Below are 23,494 nucleotides of genomic sequence, written 5' to 3'. Positions count from 1 at the left end.
TCTTTTATTTTTTATTATGACAACTTGGTGCTGAATCAACATAAAAATAGTTACTCAATGGAAGTAATCTCTCACAATGTAAATCGTAAATCATCAAACTAGCCATATAGGAAACCTCACTGTTTCTTAAAGACAATTAGGACAAAAGTGCTCAACTAATCTAAGATGCACACCAATCAATTAAACCTTAAGCTTTACACTTTAATTTTTGTTAATTTGCTTGTACATAGAAATTAAAGTTTGATTTGTCTAGGAATATAATATCCATTAACTGCTAGATCAACTACCACGTTTCATTTCAAATGAATTTCACCTGCTTTTTTTTTTTTTTTTTTTGCTAGAGCCGCCTTTTTCCTGAAGACGACATCCAAATTATCTTTCTTATGTTAAGAAAACTCAATATATAAAAACAGTCAAATATGCATAATGACAGCCTAAATATTCAAATAAACCTAATAACAGCCAAAGCTTAGCAAATTTATTTTTGAAGTTCAATCAAAATTGTAACCAACAACCCAATGAAAACAATTCTTTCAATATACAGTAAACCCCTGCTATTCGTGGGGGTTACGTTCCTGAGAAATTCCGCGAATACCGAAAACGCGAATACTGAGTTATGGCTCCCATAGTAATAAAGGGATTCCGTTCCAAAGTATGAAATAGATAAGAAAAACTAGTCTAAAATTTTGTCTATGTATATATTATATGTACCTTCATAATATGACCATTAGAAATGCAAGCATATGGCATCGAAATGAAAATAAGAAACAATTTAATATTAAATATAATATTTATTAGAAATTTAACAAATCTTTCAAACCAGCGCCTTTGCTAACTAAAAAACTTATCCCGCCAGTGCTATCACCTGTTTTGCTAAAGTGTTGATAAAGGAGTTTTGCCTTTTCACGATTGATGAGTGAACTTAACGGAATTTTATTTTGAGTTCGGTCTTCTATCCACAGATTTAAACCCTTTTCCATTTTTTCTAATTTAACATCACTAGTTACAAAGCAAATTTTTGAAACAATTAGCGCGTTTTCACGGACACTACGGCAGATTTTTTCTTCTGATTTCTTGATTGATCGTACCGTTGACTCATTGATTTTATAATGTTTTGCCACTGAGGAGATGCTTTCACCATTAGAAATTTTGTCTAATAACTCAATTTTATTCGCTAATGTCATCACCTTCTTTGATCTTTTCACATTTCTCTTGTTATTCGTAGCCATATTTTTGTACGGGTTAAAAAGAACTTGTCCAAATAAAGTCACTTTCTTCCATTAACACAATCGAAAAAGTCTGTTTTACACTGCAAAACGGTAGATTTATCACTTTTGTAAGCATATCAATTTATAAATTGATAAATTTATTCAATTTATAAGCATATAAATTAAAAGCAAATGACGAAACTTTCCATGACAAGCGCATAACACATACTGAACAAGGATTAGCGAGAAACATCCACGCCGCGATTTTGTCACCCCCTCTTCCCCCACCCACCGAGCGCTATTTTGACCGGGAAAGATAATTTTAGCCACGACCCTTTTTTTTTTTTTTTTTTAAATGGTGGAAAATGTTCACGGTGCTTTAAAATTCACATTTTTTCAGGTTTCATTTTATATTAAATCAGCGACCACGAATATATGAAACCACAAATACAGATACCGCAAATAGCGGGGGTTTACTGTATTATTATCATTATCATATTTAAGAATATTTTCATTTTAGATGTCAATACAAAAACTAATTCATAATTAAAATAATCAAAACTCTAAACTGATGCACTGCTGCTTACCTAGCAATGGAGTTTGTGCTCTCTTGTCTGGTGACTTTTATCACAGGGCAATTAGTAAATGCAGGGTCTAATACACTCTGAGTTTGTGCAGTTGGTTGTATATCATCTATGGAATCTCTATGTATATGGTGCCTAACGTTTGAAGAACTAGTTACAGTTGGATTAGGTAGTCTAGTTCGTGGAAAAGTACTTGATTGACCCCTTGGAAATACTGTGGAAAAATTAAGACTAGCAAAATTTTCTTTGGTTGCAGTATTTGTAGAGTTGCTAGATGAAACTGCTGAATGTGACAATAAATGTTCCAATCCAGAATCTAATTTTAATGAAGATATGCCATCCACTAAACTTTGGCCTGCTAAACTACTGGTAGTTGACTGTCCAATATTTAATTGCATTACTTCTGAATAACTTGGTGGTGGTGAAGGACCACTACCAATAATTTCTATGAAATTTGATGGACATACACCAACTTCGCCATTATCAGTCTCTGCTTCATACCAATTCCTGTTCAACTGACGGATGAGAGTTACTGTATCACCTTCCTTAAGACTAAGATCTCCCTCCATTTCTGCTTTGAACTCATAGAGTACCCTTCCATAAGTATCAAAAGGAAAATAGTATTCTTCTGACTGCAATGAATTATCAAAGTTTGAATTGGCAGAAACAGTTACACCTGGGCAATCAACAATTATGTCAATCAATTTTCTAGGAAACATTCCAACTCGCCCATCAATTTCTCCTTCTGTCCAGTCACTATCTATATGATGAATTAACTTGACTAATTCACCTGCCTGGAATGACAGTTCGGTGGGATTTTCTGCAATAAATGAAAACAATGCCCGACCATAAGCTGCAATACCACTGTTTAAACTATCATATCCAAATTGGCTGACATTACAATATATATTATTATTTTGCCTGTCCTGGATGGAATTATCACTTACTCCATTATAAAAAGGTTTCAATTTATTACAACTGTTTTCTGAAGAACACTGATTTGATGCACTTTCTGCAGTTGAGCGATCACTATTCTCCATTTCAACACTGTCCATACTGTCTATAGTGGTGACAAAACTTGCTGGAAAAATTCCGCATCGATCATTGGATTGACCTCTGTGAATAGACAAAAAAAAAAAAATTATAACATCGTGTTTTAAACATTTTAAAGCACAATACCCTAAAACAAATTCTTTAAATCTCATACCTTTTTCTATGTACACAATTTATCACTCTGCACAAAAAAAATCAAGTATCAATAATTTTAAATGAAATTGCATTAATAAAAAGTTTTACAATGCTATAAGAAGACTAATATTATTAATACTGGTAATGCAAATTCAAGTTTTCAAAAATACATGATAAAATTTGAATAGGATGCCAAAATGAAAGGCAGTAAAAAGTGAAATAAATCATATGTAAACGGATTAAAAAAAAAGTGATACAGAATATTCTTTCCACAACAAAGCAAAATGAATGTCACTTGCAATGCAGACTTAAGCCATAAAGGATGAAAACACTAAACTGCATTCGGAATGCAATAACTTTTATAAAGGATAAAAATACTACATAGATAAAAACGACTGACCAAATCATTAAAATAAACAGTATGCCTTCAAATGCTGGCAGCTTCTTTTGAAAAGTTTCCCACAAGTAATTTACAAAAATCTTCAATTTAGTCAACAGACAAAAGTCCCACATCCAAATTTAATAATAGGTGTCTCATAACCACAGCCGATTATGAATACCTGCAACAGTGGCAACTGTCAGGTGTGCCATCCATTTTTTAGGGATTTGGAATTTCACTGGCTTTGGCAATGTAAAACAAACTGTGCCAAAAGTTTAAAGGTGCCAAATGGTCTGTTAACCATTACGAGAAGTGAATTTTTGGCTTGCCAATATTCATGTAATTACATTAACACAAGTTTACATGGCAACATAAAATTTCACAAACTGTTTAAAATTAGACCCCAACTTTTCACCTTTAGGCAGAAAATGCCTAAAGGAGTTCAGATAATAAAATTCTGTAAATTAAGTGATTTGATCACTTATACATGCTTATCATGTTTATTACAAACTAAGCTGTTGGTTTCTATATTTTGATAAAGCAAACAATTGAAAGTGAAAGAAGTGAAGGCAGGTAAAATGCATCACCTGCCTTCATACATATAAATAGTCACATTATAAAAAAAAAAAAAAAAAAAAAAAAAAATACATTATTGCAGAAATTGTCATACTGCCAATTTTTGCAACAATGTATTTTTTCAGGTTTTCTCAGGTCCTGGTAAATGGCTTATATAAGAGAAATCAAATGATATGGGTATCCAAAAAATATAACGGGTGGGGAGAAGGATGAAACATTAATCCAACTTCGAAAATGAAGCACTTTTCAAAAATTTAAAGGAAGTTTAGCTCACTGAAGATAGCTCTGTTGTGCCTGAATTACTAATGAATTTTTTAGCCTGAAGTTTCTTCAGAAAGGTCTAACTCACTGAGAAAACTTCTCAGGCCAGCTGAGGTTTGCTTGCTGGCTTGCTGTTTAGTGACAGATCAGCTTCTCTGGCCATAGTATGCCAGAACTCAGTTTTGTAAATTCTTAATGCATTTAGGTTTTTTGGATTTAAGGATGCTCTCCTTATTACAGCTAGAAATTTCATGACCTCTTTTGCTGCTTCCTTTGATATTACTGGATAGATTCCACCAACTCCTACTGCTCATTCACAGATCAACACCAATTTGGTTGAAAAAGCAGTTCTATGCATGTCATAATTTGGTGATTGAAAATCCAACATGAAACAATTTGGTACAGGTAGTTCTCGACTTTACGAGTTAATTCGTTCCTAGCATGAGGTCGTAAAGCGGGAATTAAATCCCATAGGCATAATGTTAAAAATAGGGGTTACGTTCTCAACAATGAAATTAGTTAGCTAATTAATTTATGTTTAAACAATGATTGATTTATCCAAATAAATTAAAACATAGCCTGTAATATCAAGCCAATTATAATAATAAAGAAATTATTTATGACTTACAAATATTGCAAATATTTATGACTTAGAGCACACACAGATTTGCAACTAACATGATTCGCGTGGAGTAACAAGTTTACGAAGCTTAAAAAAAAAAAAAAAAGGAATGAAGAGAAGATTCTGAAAATTTATTACTGTTTTTTATACGATTGAAGATTTCAGTAAAGGGGAAACACATTTCACCATAATAACATAAAAAAAACAACACAATTCCAGCTATCGGTATTTTCACAAATGCAATAACATCGAATTTACTACCCGTTTATAATTGTTTGCAGTACCAGAAAAAGCCAAATAAACTGGAAAATGCAAATTGTTTTATGGTCACGACCTCCAGAAATGTGCTTTAGAAAAATGTCACAAAGGCATTCAAAATTGGTTCTTATAACAGAACATATGATAATGATGAAAGTCTAGTGCATTTTATTGATTTGAATTGATAACTAATACAATTTGCACTATAAAAATGACCTTTTAGAGAGTTATATAGCGAAAATTTCAACGTACGAGGTTGTGGAACGAATTACCAAAAAACAATGTATTATTGGGTTCACATCATGATATTTTCACAATACGATGGAGTCTCTGGAACGGATTAATATCATAAAGCTGGGTACACTGTATTGTATAGCTACGTGCGTGGTTTGAAATGCGGTATTTATGAATGTTTAACATTAATTTTTTGCGATTAATGTTCATATTTTCAATTTTGTTGATACTTGATACTTTGGAGTTTAAAAAAAAAAAAAAAAAAAAACCTCTTAAACCCGGGAACTCGTAAAGCGAGAACTGCCTGTATATATGAAAGTCAGCATATGTGTGCATATCACATTATCAATGAGAAATTTACCCTCTTACACAATGAACATGTTGCGGCACATGAGTAAGAGCCCTGAAAGTAAAGAGTAAATTATTGTTATTATTTTCTTTTTTTATGGTTGATTTTTTTAAGTTTATACTACTCTGGCAGCACGGAATATATCAAGTTAGGAAACCAACTTGATATATTTCCGGAAGAAATTATGAAAAAGATGGAGGTAAACAGTAAAGAAAATAAGTGAAAAAGGTGGTAATTTATATATATTTTTTTTTAAATGAAATACTCTGGTAAAACAGATGAGCAAAGAATGAAAGCTATACTGCTTGTTTTAGATTTTACACCACAACGACTAAGACCATGAGGCATGTCTGTATACTGTGTGTATTCTATGGTCAGTGTTTCAGGACGAAAAACCTAAGTTTCTTGGAGGAAAAATTCAGAAACCTTCTCCAGAAACCAATTAACTCATCCAAGGAAAAAGTCCATAAAATTTCTTCCCATCTAATTGGGACTTGAACCAAAACCTTTCCCACAGAGTCTGGAAGGGCAGTGAATCAGTGTGCTAGCCACAAAGGTTAAAAAGCTTAGAAGAAACAAGCTACTGACATAGAGAGAAAACATAAAAAAAAAAAAGTAAATGATGGGAAAGGTTATTAATTTTTTTTTAATGGGAGGCTTTTGAAAGCTATATATACTACACTAGTAGCATAGCTTACTCAAAAATTTAAAAAAAGAAGAAACTTGTTGACATAGGCACATGTCAAGAACATAAATAAACAAGATGAATATTTTTTATGGAAAGCTGTTGAGGTAACTGGTACACTAGTACCATGGATCAATTAAAGATTGAGAAGTTCAAAGAAACCTGCTTGACACAGAGACCAAAATAAACAAAGAAGGTTATAATTTTTTTTTTTTTGTTTTTTTGTGAGGAGCTATTGTTTGTTAGTTGTTTTAATGGTTCATTTGATGGAGTCGATAGCTTGAAAATGAATAGCAAAACAACATTAAAACATTTCCCATGCTGACCTGAGAAATTTTCCTACACTTTGTGAAATTTTCTCGCACACTATTTTAATTGCAGTACAATGACTTGTTACGTAGTTCCGAGATCAACATTTTAAAAAATAATCAAGTATATTGCTTGTAATATGCAATACGGTGAAACTTCTTCTAATGGACACCTCTCGTTAACGGACATTTTCAAATTCCCCAACTCACCTCTATTGGTTTTAATGTGTTTTCAGCTTCTGTCTAGCGGACATTCTCTGTAACGTATGCGGACAGGCAAACTGCACTGTTTCATTTAGATTAGCACTTAATTTGATCTCCCCATAACGGACTGCGGGAGGCTCACGGCCCTTTTCTAGGAACGTTTCTTCCACGTATTGCCTCAATCGTGTGTTTATTTTCTATTTCCGATTCTCTGAATTTTATCAAGGTTTACGTCGCGGTTGTAAACCCTTTTTCAAGAATTTTAAGGCATGTGTAAAACTTCTGATGAATTCGGTGTGTGCAGGGGGGGGAGAATATGGTCGGACTTTCGTCTTTTCAGTTTCAGTTTTCAGTTTTGTTCAGTGTCGTGTGAAGTGTACAATGTCTTCTTGTAAACATTTAACTTTAAAAGATAAAGTCGAACTCATTAATGCGTATGATCAGCAAAGAAACAGTGTTCGCAATCTCGCTGCAAAATTCAAAATCGGGAAGACGCAGGTAAGTGACATCCTAAAGAAAAAAAATGAACTGCTCAATCAATTTTGGCAACACGGAAATGATCAGGTTCAAAAATCATTCCAGAAAACTGTTGGACTTGTTTGACAATGTTACGTATGAGTGGTTTTGTCGCGCACGTGCTAAAAAAATTCCCATTAATGGGCCTATTATTAGGGAAAAGGCGTTGGAGGTTGCGAAATCTATGGGAGTAAATGAGTTCAAAGCTTCTGTGGGATGGCTAGACAAGTTCCAAACTCGGCATAAAATTTCTTGGAAAACCGTAAGTGGTGAAGGTGGATCTGTTTGATACTAGGGTTGTAACAGAGTGGACCATCAAATTGGAAGATTTATGTGGTGATTTGGAAGCTAAGGATATTTACAACTGTGACGAAACAGGGTTATTTTTTTAAAGCTCTTCCTGAAAAAACGAGTCTAAAAAATGAAAAGTGCCAGGGCGGAAAAATTTCTAAGGAACACTTGACTGTACTATTGTGTACAAATATGCTGGGAGACTTTGAACAACCTCTTGTTATAGGAAAACCACAAAATCCTCGTTGTTTCAAGGGCATAAAGTTGAATCTTTTGGATGTTGACTGGAAGTCTAATAAAAAAGCGTGGATGACACGAGATATCACGAGCGAATGGATAAGTCACTTTAACTAAAACATGATTCGTCAAAACAGAAAAATTATTCTTTTCATGGATAATGCTGCATCTCACCCGCACATTGAATTGTCCAACATTCAAATCTTTTTCTGCCACCAAACACATCTGCAGAGTGTCAGCCCTTGGATCAAGGGATAATAAAAAAATTTTAAACTTCACTACAGAAAACGTGTTTTAAGACATCTCATTGCAAACATGAACGATGTAACATGTGCAAGTGACCTTGCAAAGAAAATCAGCATCCTAGATGCGATTCAATGGATTTCCTCTTCAGTAAACGCAATTAGAAAACAAACTGTCGTGAACTGTTTTGCAAAGTCTGGCTTCTCAAACGCAAAAATTGAAGTTGTGAACAGCAATGTGGAGCACCAAGAAGAACAAGAACTTCAACATTGATAATGTATGATACTTCAGCTACAAGTGACCCTGGCTACAAAGATATAGACTCGAACCTCACTACAGAAGATGGTGCTCTAGATATCAACGACATTATCATCGATATTTTTCAAAAAGTTTCTCATGAGGATGAAGAAATGGAAGGAGGTCATTCTGTCAAAGAACATATTAACAACGAACCACCGATGAAAATAGAAGAAGCACTCTTACAAATCAATCGTTTAAAAATGTTTTTCGCCGCTGAAGAAGATGCTCAAGGACTTTCGATGGTTTCTTCACTCCAAACAAATGTTGAAAACAAAATTATCAGCCGGAAGAAGGTGCAGAAGAAAATAAGTGATTACTGTGTTTATTTTTCTTAAGATAAAGTCATAATATGCATAGCACAATTGTATGTATATTATTTACAAAAATATTGTTCAAAATCTGTATATATTTTAATTTAATTTTACATTAAACATTTAACGATTCTTCTTTCTTTTTTTTTTCTCACTCAGACTTCTTGTTAGCGGACACTTCTCTCTAACGGACACATTTTCGTTCCCCATGGCTGTCCGTTAAAGGAAGTTTCACTGTATATCCATTTATCTGAAGTCTAGTCATCACTCAGTACAGTATTAGACGTTGTGCATAACGGACAGTTTACTCAAACGTATCATAATTAATGCAACCAACACAGTTACATTTTCGAAGAGTTAATAATTTAACTCTTCGAAATGGTGGATAAGAATGAAAAATCAACAACTTCTGGATGCAGTACAAAGACTACAAATGTAAGAAAAAGACTGAATTTGAAAATTAAATTAGACATTTTGAAGCAAACAGATTCCGGTTAATGACAAGTGGATGTGTGCAATAATTTAGGACTGGCAGGTTTAACTGTAAGAACAATTATAAAAAATAAAGAATTAATTTTAGCAGCAGGAAAGACAGCTGTTCCACTGCAAGCAACTAAGGCTAGGCAGGCTATTAGGATTGAAATGGAGAGACTTTAACTAATTTTATTGAAGATAATATCCAATGCCAAATTCAGTTAAGTTAAATATTATATATATATAGAGAGAGAGAGAGAGAGAGAGAGAGAGAGAGAGAGAGAGAGAGAGAGAAATTCGCCTATATGATGGTCTGAAGAAAACTCGCCTAAAAAAAAAAAAAAAAAAAATGTTGACCCATTTAAAACTGGTAAAGGGCTAGTTAAATAGATTTAAAATCCATTGTTCAAAATCTAGTTTGGACTGATTAATAACTGCTTTACAATTGTTGTGAGCTTTGATGTAGGTAGAAAATGAAACTGAAGAATTGGAAACAAGCCAATTACGATATGCAACATTCTTCTCTTGAACAGCCTTGGCATATTTAATGGAACACCAAGGTTTAGATAAAGGACGAGATTTTAAAGTGGAGTGTGGAATAAAGGATTCCATTCCTACAAGAATAATTTCAATGACATGATCTGAGCAAACATTGACATCACAAGTTTTGAAACATTTCATTCCTACAAAAATAATTTCACTGACAGGATCTGAGCAAACGTTGCATCACAAGTTTTCAAACAATAATCCGACCAAGGAAAAGAAAATAAATCTCGCAGGTCATCCTATTTTTCATTCTTGTAATTCCAAACAACACAAGGTTGGGAATAGCCATAAGATAAGCTCCATTAGAGAAGAGACAATCACCAAGTTGTAATCTGAAGTGCCTAAAGGACCACTCACTTTGACCGTGTACTTAGAAGGGTTGTTTGTGAGAAAATGATCAAGCGTGTTGGCTGTATGGTTAGGATTGTCTGGTAGGTAAATGAACAAACTGTGCAAGGTCATTAGTAATTGCAAAAGCCTCAGCACCTTGACCAGCTAGGTAGGTGCGACTAGAAAACAGAAGCCAGCTCAAGTTTTGAACATTAAAATCACCAAGGAAAACTACCTCACTGTTAGGAAAGTTGGACTGGAAAAGGTCTGCAAAGAGAGAAAAGTCAAAGAGCTCCAAGTGATTAGTGGAATTGGGAGAATAGTAGAGACGACAGATGAATTTGACAGAATGATTAGTGGAATTGGGAGAATAGTAGAGATGACAGATGAATTTGACAGAATGAGGTAGAGAGATTTACACCAAGGAAGATCAAAGAGGAGATTCCAAATTACGTCTCTGACAGTGAATATCAGAACAGACATATGCACAAGTACCACCTTTGAGGCAAAAGGAATCATATAATGAATAATTTGGGCAACTGACACGAGCAGTAGTTGAATTAGCCGATAACTGAGATTCTGTCAGAAAAAGTACATGGGGTTTGGCAAACTGCAAATGGAAATGGACATCACTGAGATTAGAACTGAGACCACATATATTTGTGAAATGAACCAGGAAGCGTTTGGGAGGTTTAGATCTTTTCACAGATAAGCTTAATCTATTACAGGGATGGGCAACGAGTTGATCGTGGATTTAATTTCTATCAATCACAATGAATTTTAAATATACAGTCATCCCTCGATTTGTGCACCTTGTGCAATGAAATTTTTGAGATGGTAGATCGCGGCACATTTTGAAGAAAAAAGTAGATTGCATCACAAATTAAGTTGGCCACTCCTGCTTTATTAGTTTGACAATTCATGGTGGCAGACTGCAAGTGGAAATGGATCGTTGAGATTAGAACTGAGACCACATATATTTGTGAAATGAACTAGGAACTGTTTGGGAGGTTTTGATCTTTTTGCAGATAAGCTTACTCTATTAGTTTGACAATTCATGGTGTATTCAACAGTAAGATAAAGTGGGGGTACATGCTGTATGAATTCTTGAAATTTTTGGATATGGCATACACAGGGTAAACATGGTAAGAATATAACCAGATCCTTGACATAACGTGGCCTTGACAATGCCCCCCCCCTGCATACACACTACTCAGACTCCCTCCAGTCACTATCTGGCAGAGTAGAGGTATCAAGATTATACACTAGCTGATCCTTAAGCCTCCTAGAGAGTTACCAATAAGTTTGGTCCGGTATACTAACTAGCGGCCAGCCTGCAAACACCATTTTAGAGTTGTACCCTCGAAATGTAAGGAAGGTTAAAGTGATAGAGAGAAAGAGGGGGCAGTAATAAAGGTGTCCACCTAGTTGAAAGGGGGATGGAAGAGGTTCCCCCAGGATAGAATGCCCCCCCCCCCCCCCCCCCCCGGGGGGGGGGGGGGGTTGACAGATGGCAGTGGGGCACTTACACACCAGGCAAATGGGGGGCACTAAGGTTGGGGGGAATAAAAGAACAACTAACCCAGGTGGTAGGAATTAAGGATCATAGGGAAAGAGTCCCTACGCTAGAGCACCTTGTATTGGTGCTCGCTCTCCCACACTGGCCAAGGGGTAAGCCCTGTAGGCCAGTGTCAACATCCCACACCATGCCAGCTAACTAGCAACAGTATGCTGTCTGCTTGGACAGGTAGGGTTCACTATGACCATCTGCCCATCATCCATCCAGGTGGAAGGCAGGCAATTTTGGCCACATCTGAAAAACTGTTTTCTTTTTTGCTCCCAGCATTACTTTTCCTCTTAACTTCAACTCACACTGTACAAATTTCAAATTTTCCATACTGGAATATTGGATCCCCATCTGGCACCATGCCCCAAAACCTCTCTCAAGCTTCTAGGCTTCCTTCGAAAGAACACAATGGTTATCTAATGGCCTATACCTTACAAATTCTCTCCACTCTCTGTCTCACAAATGCTTAATTCCTGCTGCATATCTTTTCTGTAGATACTTCCAATAAACTGTTCTGAATTTGCATTTGTAATTTCCTTCAGCCCAAACACATGCTGCAGCCAGCTAACATCCATTCACTATCCAACTTCAAGCTGAAAGAACTATCTTTTACTCTTCCTCATTTATTCTTTCTACTATTTTCTGGAACAACCTTCCCTCGCGTGTATTTTCCAAAATCCATAATCTATAGAAATTCAAATCTAATGCCAACAATTATTTGCTCTCCTCTCAGCCTTCAAAACTTATACACAGTATTAAGTACCATAAGTTCTCATAACATTCATGTTTGAGGTTTTCATAATTATATATATATATAGAGATAGATGGCCTCCTCAGCAGAGTGTTCAGAAGCAGGAGTGCAATAGCACATGCTCTTTAAGTAGACTGGGGCTCAAGTCCCTGACTGCTAAATACGGTCAATCTGCCAACCTGCACTAGACCAGCATTACAGATCCATGGTCCATTCCCTCACCATCACTTGCTGAGAAACCCTCCTGCAGTGGATTGACAATGGCTGCAGATTTATTTTTATTTATTTATATAAACAGTCGGACCTCCCTTCAAAGAACTTCCATATAGCGAAAATTTCTATTTAGGGAAATTTTTTAAATTCCCCTTAGTCATTACATTGAAAATAGTTTCTGTATAATAAAGAAAATTTCCATATAAAGAGTGCCTTGATCAGTGCAATCACATGATAAGTAAGCTCCATTAAAAAAGTTATAAAAAGTTATAATTTTTATGAAAAAACATTGAGTTTTGGAAGGAAAATGGTACCAGTTGAAAGAGGAAGTTAAACTGGATGTGCAGATAACTTTTTGTGACATTTGAACACCTATTTTTTGAAATATGACCGTTTTTGTGACCTCCTAGGTAAACCCATATACTAACATGGTGGCGTAGACCAAGCTTTTGGGAAGCCTCAATAACCCACAAAATAATTCTTAATTATTATCCCTATATGGATCAGTACATAATTTCTGAAACGCCAGAACAACTTCAAACACAGCCTACAGATGCTGATAAAGACAACTTACTGGTCAACAGTAGTTGTGCAACACAAAAAAAAAATAAAAAAAACAAAAAAAAAAAAAAAAAGATATTTTAAATAGTCTATAGTTATTTTATATGCCTTATTCACGTGCTTCCAATCTGCTACTATCACAACAGCAATGCCATATTGGCTGCCATCTTGCGGTAATAAACGAACTGCTTTAAACCTGCTAAATACTGCATCACTACTGACTGTGTATTGTTGCTGCATACTTTTACTAATTATATGTCATGGGTAAAATGAATTGCTTAATGAAATCAACTGTGCTCTCAAGTCACGTGGTCATAATCAATGTCTAGGAACTATAGTAACAGTAAAAACGTGAGATTTTCGGCAAACTTTTTAAAAGGGAAATTGTAATCAGAACTTCGATCCTTATACATTGTTTAAAAAGGAAGGTTCTCTCAATTAAAGGAACCCTTGATAAATTTTTTAGACAAATTTTGGAAAGACCAAGTAATGGATAATACAAAGTGTAAAACTGCAAACATAATTTCTGAAACGCCAGAACAACTTCAAACACAGCCTACAGATGCTGATAAAGATGACTTACTGGTCAACAAACTCACAAACGAGACAGAAGACCCCCAAGCTGACCCCTGCCCCGAAAAAGAAACATAAAAGATTTGTTGCCCCCAAAACTGATCAGGAAACAAGATCTCAAATGCAAGCAAAGGAAAACGAGGAAATCCAATCTACCCAGAACAGAAAACACTGATGGGTCCAGCAAACAATCTGACTCCCCAGAGATTGACCCTGCTCTACCTAAGGGCCCCATTCTAGACCAAGTTTTGAAACTCAGGAATCAACTTGAGAACAAACTTAAGGATTCCACAAATAGGATTACCACAGCTCTCCGTGGCGACCTGGTTGGACTCTGGACAAAACTGGAAACAATACTCCTGAAGGTCCACTACCAATTGGAGGTAAATGTTGCCAAATTAGATGCATTCATGCAGTGTAGGGGTGAACAAATTCCACAGCGTGCCCTTACACACGCAGACACACTGAGGAACCCAAACAATAAAAACCCAACAAGAACTAATATTGCAACCTCACCAGAAAGGAGGACCCTCCTCCCAAAACCATATCTGGTCCTGCTTAAACCAGCGACTACAGATGCCACCCAAACAAGCAAACAAATAAAGGAATCACTAATAACAAACCTGTCCACTGATCTAAAGAATGCCCGCATAAAACCAATTAGAAAGACAAGACACACGGGACTAATAATCGAAACGGAAACTGAAGAAGATGCATCCCAAATCTTAAATAATGCGAAAATACCCACCTTGAGCCTGCTAGCTGAGCCTCCCAGAGAAAACGGCCCATCTATAATAATCTTTGACATGGACAAGGAACTCACCCCATCAGCAGTTAAGACCAAAATCTACCAGAGGAATTTACAGCATCTTTACCCCGACGAGGATCCTATCAACCTAATTAATCCTAAATACCAGACCAAGTCACACGAGATGGAACCTTGATGAACTGGGTTGTGGAATTGTCACCCAAAGCCTGGCAAACCATTAATCACCAAAGCAGAATATACATAAACTGGGGAGCCACCACTTCAAAGAGCATGTGGCTGTTCCCAAATGTTTCAAATGCTGCCACATCAGTCACACGTGCACTCAAAACAAGCCCACTTGCGGCTATTGCACACAAAAAGGCCATGAATTTCACACATGCCCAAATAAATCTGAAGATCCAAAATGTGCAAACTGCAAAGCACAAAACATCGCACTTGCATTCCATCAGGGAGAGCAATTGTCCAATTTATCTAAAAGCAAAGAGTCTACACCAGCAAAGGATCAATTATGGAACCACACCATAAACAGCAAATATCAAACAGAGTATGCTTCCTACAAAATAACGCACAAAGGGCAATTGCAGTTGCTGGCCAACCCCGCTGCAAAGCAGAAGAAGAAAATATAGACCTACTACTGATACAAGAACCTTATGTCCATGCCAAAGAAGTTAAGGGATACCCCACCACCTATAACATCGTACAGTGCCAGGGCGACACCGCCTGGGCAGCTGTACTGGTTCGCAATCCAGACTTCACTGCAACCAAAATCACTCATTTCTGCCATTCCTGGGCTGCCTGTGCCCACATTATTTGTCCCATTGGTGAATTCTATGCTGTCTGGCATCCTAACCAACCTGACCAGAGGAAAGGCTACCACCTTCCAAGACTTCACCTCAAACAACCACAAAATGGAAAACCGACATTTCACTGAATACTTACATGACCTCTGGCAGCAATGCTGGAATGACAGCACAAAGGGCGCCATTACCAAAAAATTCTTCCAGATCTCAGAAAAAAATCATCCAGAAATGCCGGTCTGGCTTTCCCAAGGCCTACTGTCCTCATACCTACTCACTGGGCATGGGGCCATCAGAGGAAAGTTAATAACAATGGGATTAACAGACAACTCCCTATGCTCCTGCGGGCTGCCAGAGACCTGGGAGCACCTAATATATACTTGCCCAATCTACGAAGACCTAAGGTGTGCATTAATTACCAAAATACACTTTAATCCAAAGGACCAAAGAGCATTACCTATTGGAATCCAGAGAGACCTATAATGCCTTTACCAACTTCTCACAGCAACTCTTTTACAGAAAAAGGACCCCCCACCACCATAATCTTGGCTTATATCACCACTGTACATCAGAACTGAGGACAGAGCACAATCCTGACAGCAAATACCAACACAAAAAAGGACTCTCCATATACGAGGACCCTAACATGGGACCCCTGATCGCGTGAACGTCACATCGGAACAGACAAACTTCTACTGGTGTCTGATGTCAAGCATGCAGGGATAGGCTCTGTCTGGTCCCTCCCCCAAGGACTAAAGCATTTTAAAAATGGCAACATGAAACCAAAGATGGGACTTTGTCCCAAAGGAAAACACAGACAGGACGTCTCCGCTGCTGAAAAAACAAATGGCCCACTCCACCAACGAAAACAAGACGTCTCCGCTCCTGAAGAAACAAATGGCCCACTCCACCAACGAAAACTCCAGCAATGGACCCAAGTACAGAATCTTGTTTTTCCCACGGAATACTGGACTATTTCTGAACCTAGCCTCACTACTATTGACTCTCGGACAAGACTCCCCAGTCCTCCCCCAAATGGACAAGACCTGGACATGGATCACTATAGTAGCCCTGATATAGAGACAGCCTATTAGCGACTCTTAATCTGCTCTCCCTTGAGCAGATCTTTCCTTCCAACTCCCCCGGGCGAGAAGAGAGGGTTCCCTCTTCTCGCCTCTTCAAATTTTCACTCTGGTGGGGCATGGGCATGCCCCCACTGAAAAAAAAATGGGGGTCACCTTCACTATCAACCCCCTCCCCTTCCTACTTCACCTCCCAGTCTTCAGTCTCCCCTCCCAATACTTTCTCTTACATAGCGTTTGTCCCACACGTCCAAACTTAAATTACAACAAAATTTTGCCCGCCCTTTTAGGCTCCTAGAACTCTTCCTTTCAGCGTACAACCCCACGCAGTGCTCTTTAATGAAATTTTACATAAATCAACCGCGATCACTTCAACCTTTTTTTTTTTTTAGGTCCTTGCCACTGAAATCCCAGGAAAGTAGGTGGCAGGACCTGCCAGAGTATCACTTACTGGTAACACCTGGCTAGCTGCCACGTGGTGGGGTATGGGCAACACTGGCTCCCAATACGGGCCCGGCGGCCAATAAGCCAGAGGAACAATGGGCACAACCCACACGCTTTTAAATCTCTGGCTTGCGAGTGTTCCGTTTCCGATACAATGTGCATACACGGAAATGGGAGAAACTCCAGGTGCTGTCTGACCCGAATATACCTTATAATGAACTGATTTTGAAAGACCCAGGTGTGCATTGTTCGCAACTCTAGCCTTTAGGCAATAGAGCAGATGCTGTAGAAAGCACGAATTAAGAGCTAAAAGGATTAAGAATTAATCCCTTCAGCTTTTAAGAGCTAAAGGATTAATCCTGAAGAACACAAATTAAGAACTAAAACATTCCACAATTTAGTAGTGCCCGTAAAACTGCCTCTACTGTACCAAGAAGTCACAATGATCAACTGCTATCTGTGTCCACTGGCAAAGATTAAGGCATATTCCCAACACAGACAAAAGTCAACCTGTTTTCTATTGTAAGCACCCTATTAGAAAATTAGGGGGGGAAGGGGCGGAGAGAGAGAGATTTTCCTTCGACCCAGAAATTCATGTTTTTTTCAGAGAAATGAGTCATCCACACTTTCACCTGTTGCTGTTTAAATGGTAGGTACAAGTGCTCCCTAAATCAGTTTTGTTTTAGCTGCTGTGCAAGTAACCTTACAATGTCTAAAAGGAAATCCTTGGGTGTAGTGGAAAAAGTGGAAGTGCTTAATAGCGTAAAACGAGGAGTTAAAAGAAAAGAAATTGCTTTAAAATTTGGTATCCCTGCCAGTAGTGTGTCAACCATTCTGAAAAACTGTTTCGATTCTCAAACTGGTTGAGGAAACAGGACCCAGTCGGAATTGTGCGAAATTATGCCTGTATGAAGATTTAGATTAAGCCATTTTTAAGTAGGCGAAGTTGATTTGAGACCAAAACAGGCCGATATCACGGCCATTAATAAAAGAAAAGGCTATGGAATACACATCTTTTCTGGGCCATAAAGCCAATTCTGGTTGGCTGGACAAATTTAAAAAGCATCATGGCTTACTCTAAAAAGTTATTTCTGGTGAAAGTGGAATTGTAATCGAAAAAGACTGTACCCATTGGAAAGAAACAGTTTTGAACAAAATTATGGAGGACTGAGCCCAAAGGCATAGCATATTCAACGTTAATGAAACGGGCCTATTTTTTAAATGTTTGCCGAATAAGACACTGAATTTTAAAGGCGATAAATGTTTAGGCAGTAAAAATAGTAAGGAGACAATTATAGTTTTGGCTGGTAATGAAAAATTGAAACTTTTGGTAATAGGTAAAAGTAAACAACTCCAATGTTTCAAAGGACTAAAGTCGTTAGAGTTGCACTACAACTACAACAAAAAATCTGAGATGACAAGTGAAATTTTCAAACAGTAGATTTTAAATTTCGATAGAAATATGATGAAATAAAACACAAGTGTAAAGCTTGTTTTCTTCCCTCCGAATACCTCTTCTAAACTGCAGCTAATGGACCAAGGCATTATCAAGAATTTGAAAATGTACTGTGAAGGCGCATACTGAAAAAAATTATGCTGAGAATAGAAATCAACCAACCTATAGATTCTATTATAGATTTGTGGATGTGCATATCAGAGTTGGCGAAAGTGTGGAGTCAAGATATGACAGAAACAACAATAAAGAATTGTTTCGCAAAAGCAGGTTTTGCTAAAATGCTAATTAACAGCGATGAGAGATATGAACTATATTGGGAAGAATTTCAAGCAAGATGTTTTATCAGTGTAGAAACTGTAATTTGACAAATTTTTAGGAGTTCATAACAATGTCATAGTAGCTGAATATCCAAGTCATTCCAACATTTTGGAGAATATTCAAAAAACTAGTGACAATATCGATGATGAGTTGGACAAAAAGGAGGGCAATATTAAACCTTCCGAAAATGAAATGTTGGTGGCATTTGAAACTTTGCATCGAGGTCTTCAGTGTGAAGAAAACGTGCCAGAAAATATATTTCAGTATTTAAACAAATGCAAATATTTTTATGAACGATGTACAGTAAAATCCAGTGTACAACAAAAAATACCCAAATATTTTACAAAATAATTCTTAAAATTGTAATACATTTTGTGGGCATCATGTAAATAGTCATTTCTTAATATATATGTATTAATAAATTAATTGTTTTAAAATGTTAGAAAATTTATTCATTCCTGCTTATTTCTAATTTATTTCTCATCTTTTACTATATTTCTGAATGCTGAATTAACATTTTTCATTGTTGAAAATGTCATATTTCCCTATAACAAAATTTCTGTTTAACGAATTTTTTCAAGCGAATGATCGATTTCGTTATATAGAGGCCCAGCTGTGTATATATATATATATATATATATATATATATATATATATATATATATATATATATACACACACACACATACTATTTTTACATCTACTACCTGATATACTATCAATATAACAGGATACAAAAGAATGTGCAAGATGAATACCAGATTCCATAATAATGATTATGATTTACAGACATCCAGAAAAGGCTTCAATTCAATGCCAATAATAATAAATCAGAAATATTTCTGAAAATTGTTCCAGTTCATCAAGCAAGGTTATTTTTTTAGGTTATGAACCCAAAATTTGTCTTTATATTTTGATTAATATAATATACAGCAAGCATACATACTTATACCAGTCTTTATCAACAACTTCAGTCACATTTATAATTTCTCCTTTTTTAAGATCTATCTCTTCTTCTAGCTGAGCTTTCATATCCATTTTCACTCTCACTTTAAAACAGACCTTTTTAGGTGCACTAGTAATTTTCACTTTGGATATATCCAATTTCCAGACATGAGTTAATGGAAAAATGCCATTTTTCCCTTCATATTCTCCTTGCCACCAATTAGGATCGATTGGCTTTAGTCCAATGATAAGATTTCCTAGAAAATATATCAAATACAAATGAAAAGGAAGAATTCCAAAGTATATGTTACACATTAAATTTTCAGTTTTAAAAATATTGCACAAAGCACATAAATTAAAAAAATAGGTAAATAAATATATTTACCTATTTATATTTACCTATTTATATAAATAAATAAATATAAAAACATAGGTAAATAATCTCTCTTATCAATCAACTAATTGTGAGCAAATATTCTCTACAATTGAATAAAATCTTTTACACTTTTCATAGATATTTGTTCTTGAAATTATCAGTTTATCTACTGTTCTTGAAATTATCAGTTTATCAATTTAGAATCCAATACAAATATTAAATCATTCTAACCAAAAAAATAAAACACCACACTTTATTTTGCAGTTATTTAAGAAGAAACTGGGCATCAAAGCAGACATCTACATGCAAAACAGAAGAATTTTTGATAAGGTAAGGAAAATCGAGGCTGAACTTAAAACTTCCTTTAAATGTGACAACTAGCATTAAATTATAAACTGGTTTTCCAGCTATATTGTGCAACAGCACCCTCTACCACACCTAAAGTTGCAGCTGAATTTGAGAAATAATACCACCATGAAATTTAAATCTGCAGTAATAAAGTACTGGACAATTCACCTGAATTTCTGTAGGCTGATATTTCAGGAATTACACAGGACACAAAGCTGTTTTTGGCAAATGTGATATTTACAAATATTCTCATACAAGAACAGAAGGGAAAAATAAATGAGAAAAGGGTTAGTTTGGAGAATATGGAGTTAAACAATGAATGATTTCTGGGTGACTGATATATGATATCAGACTGGTTTGAAGAAAGATGGGAATCAAAAATGCCAATGCAGAACAGTGCATATAAATATCTCAAACTACCAACAGAAATTGATAGTATGAATCAGTATATAAGAGAAGGATCTTTAATTAACCAGGCCACTTTGGTTGCTTACAGATGATTTTTAGTGATAAACACTTGTCTCTCTTATAAATCAACTAATTGTGAGTAAATATTCTCTACAATTGAATAAAATCTTTTACACTTTTCATAGATATTTATTGCACTTTCATGCACATCAACACAAAAACATATACAATGAAGTAACAGACCTGTTTTGCAAAATAGCTCAGCTCATGTCAAGCATATGCTCAATGGGATACTGTCTTTCCAACTTATTTATTGTTGGTCTATAGAGTGGTTGCAATACTGAAGCAAGAAAAAAAAACAATAAAGCCTTGCCGACCGGGCTAGCCAGGTGGGTAAAGCGCCTGCCTGGCAACCCAAAGGTTGTGGATTCGAATCCCACCTCGAGCTTGGGTCAAAGTATTGCAAAAACCTTGGGAGGTGCATTATGGCCACAGAAGCCGATGTGCCATTAAACACCAAAGAAAAAAAAATAAATAAAGCCTTTCTGATAAAAAAAATCCAAATCAAATGTCATTCTGTATGCAAAAACAAAAATAGTAAAAATAAGGGCTAATATTAATATATGTATTGCAAGGTAATGCATACCAGCTGTTTTATTTAATAAATATTGGCTTTCTTAAAAAAATTATTATTATTTTTGCTCTTATATTATTTCTCCCAGATTGGGGGATTCCACTCCGTTACAGGTACTGCTACCAAGTACACAGGGTGGTTGTAATGTCTGGGGTTACTGTTGGTCGAGGAAATCTCTGACTATCCTACAGGTGTTCTGGAGTTCCTTGTACGTGTTCTCTGGGAGACCTATTACCGCTAGACTGCTATTTAAAGTCTTTGGTACCACATCGGTGGTTGACACGATGATTGGGATGGTCGATACTTCTTGCATATGCCACATCTACTTGACCTCATGTCTCAGGTTCGTGTACTTCCTTTTTTCCTCATGGGTTTTCTGGACATTGCTAGCTAGTGTTAGGCACCGCTAGGTCAAACAGGTAGGTAGCCTTTTTCATCTTGTCCGCAAGGGTTATGTCCAGTCTGTTGTGCGGAATGGTCTTATCTGTATTTATGGCACAGTCCCAGTACAGCTTGTGGGTTCGGATCTCTAGTACTGTCTGGGGTTCATACTTGTAGTATGGTACACTTTATTTGGTCAACTGGTATTTCCTGGCTAGCTTCTGATGTATTATCCTGGCTACCTGGTCGTGTCTATGAAAGTACTCAGTCTAGGTGATCACCTTGCTTCCCGCAGTGATGTGTTGGATCGTTTCTGAGGACAGGTGGCATAGTGTTAGGGTCGGGCGCCACCTGTAGGTGGCATCATCGACATGTGTCATCTGACATTCTGGGCTCCTTTGCAATGTATTTTCTATAGTTTCTGGTGTTGATTACCTGGTATTGGATGGCCAGCATGAATTTTTCAGTCTCGGGGAAGAGCGTCCCACTTGTGAGCCAGACATTGGAAGCAATGTTATTGATGTGATCTTGATGGAGGTCACTGTAGTGTCTGCCATGGAGTGTCTTCTTTGCCCATCTTTCTAACTTCGTTTCTTGTACCATCTGGGTGGGAGGGGGTTCCACGCTTAGGTTGAGTGGGGTATGCCACTTATCTATCTTCCTTATGGCCTGGTGGAGTGGTGCTGTGTTGTTCTCAATGTAACCTTTCAGGTTAACTATCGCTGTTTTCTGTTGCTCTATCAGGTCTATCAGGTCCCTTCCTACCTCTTTCTGAGCTATTGTTAGTCTCTCCACTGCTGACTTCAGGTGGTGTTGGCGGCTCTTAGTCATCATTGTCCTTGTCTTTCGCATGATATCTTCTAGCTCAGTGTTAGTCCAATCTATGACCCCGAAGGTGTATGTTAGTACTGGAGCTGCATAGGTGTTTATAGCTTTAACTGTGTTCGTCCATTCAATTTTGCTTTCAATAGGCTTCTGAGTCTTTGATGATATATTTTGGTCAGGCACTTCTTGATTTCCTTGTGCTCTAACTGCTGAGCCTGCATCATCCCTAGGTATTTGCAGATCTCTCCTTCTGTCATAGCTTCGATCTCTTTACCAGTCAGTAGATGGTAGTTTCAGCCAACTAATTTTCCCTGGTGCAGTATGTGAGTCTTGCATTTGTCTAGACCAAATTCCATCCTGATGTCCTTGCTGAATTATTCGGTGATCCGGAGTAGTTGCTGGAGTTGCTTCTCGGTTGCTGCGTAGGCTTGATGTCATCCATGTACTTCAGGTGGGTGAGGATGTACAGGTTCTTTCTTCCTTCTTTGAGGTTATATCCATACTTGCTGCTGTTGAGCATGGTGGATAGCGGGTTGAGTGCTAGACAGAACCACAGTGGGCTCAGAGCATCTCCCTGAAAGATTCCTCTTCTATGGGAATTGGCCTGATTGTGATGTTCTCGACCTTAATGGTGGTACTCCATTTCCCCATTGTTGCTCCTAGGAAGTTTGTCTCTATCAGATTGACCTTGCAGATCTTCAGGGTCTCTATTAACCAGCTAGGAAGTACGGAGTCGAAGGACTTGCAGTAATCAATGTAGGCCGTGTATAGGTTGTGGTGCTTCTTGTAGGCTTGCTCCATAACTGCGGCATCTATGGTTAATTGCTCCTTGCATCCTTTCTGCTGTTCGGCCATTATATTCTGGCTCTCTAAGTGGTCTGATATCTTCTTGGTTATGCAGCTGGTCAAATGCAGGATCTTGTACATCGTTGGGAGGCAGGT

General features: G+C 36.9%; 1 protein-coding gene across 1 annotated transcript in view; it reads right to left on the bottom strand.

The window, feature by feature from the left end:
- The window catches only part of LOC150087229 (dynamin-binding protein-like), a 427,088-nt gene that overhangs the window by 327,955 nt on the left and 75,639 nt on the right, over positions 1-23,494 (bottom strand). The window contains exons 3-4 of the mRNA XM_090372415.1: positions 19,582-19,837; positions 1,796-2,908 (exon numbers count right to left, since the gene is read on the bottom strand). Of these exons, the coding sequence (XP_090228541.1) occupies positions 1,796-2,908; positions 19,582-19,837 (1,369 nt within the window). The remainder of the gene's footprint in view (positions 1-1,795; positions 2,909-19,581; positions 19,838-23,494) is intronic.

Source organism: Mastigoproctus giganteus, chromosome 4, assembly GCF_048544385.1.
Source record: "Mastigoproctus giganteus isolate SK-2022 chromosome 4, ASM4854438v1, whole genome shotgun sequence".
Lineage (NCBI taxonomy): Eukaryota > Metazoa > Arthropoda > Arachnida > Uropygi > Thelyphonidae > Mastigoproctus > Mastigoproctus giganteus.
This window is presented reverse-complemented; position numbering and strand designations above follow the sequence as displayed.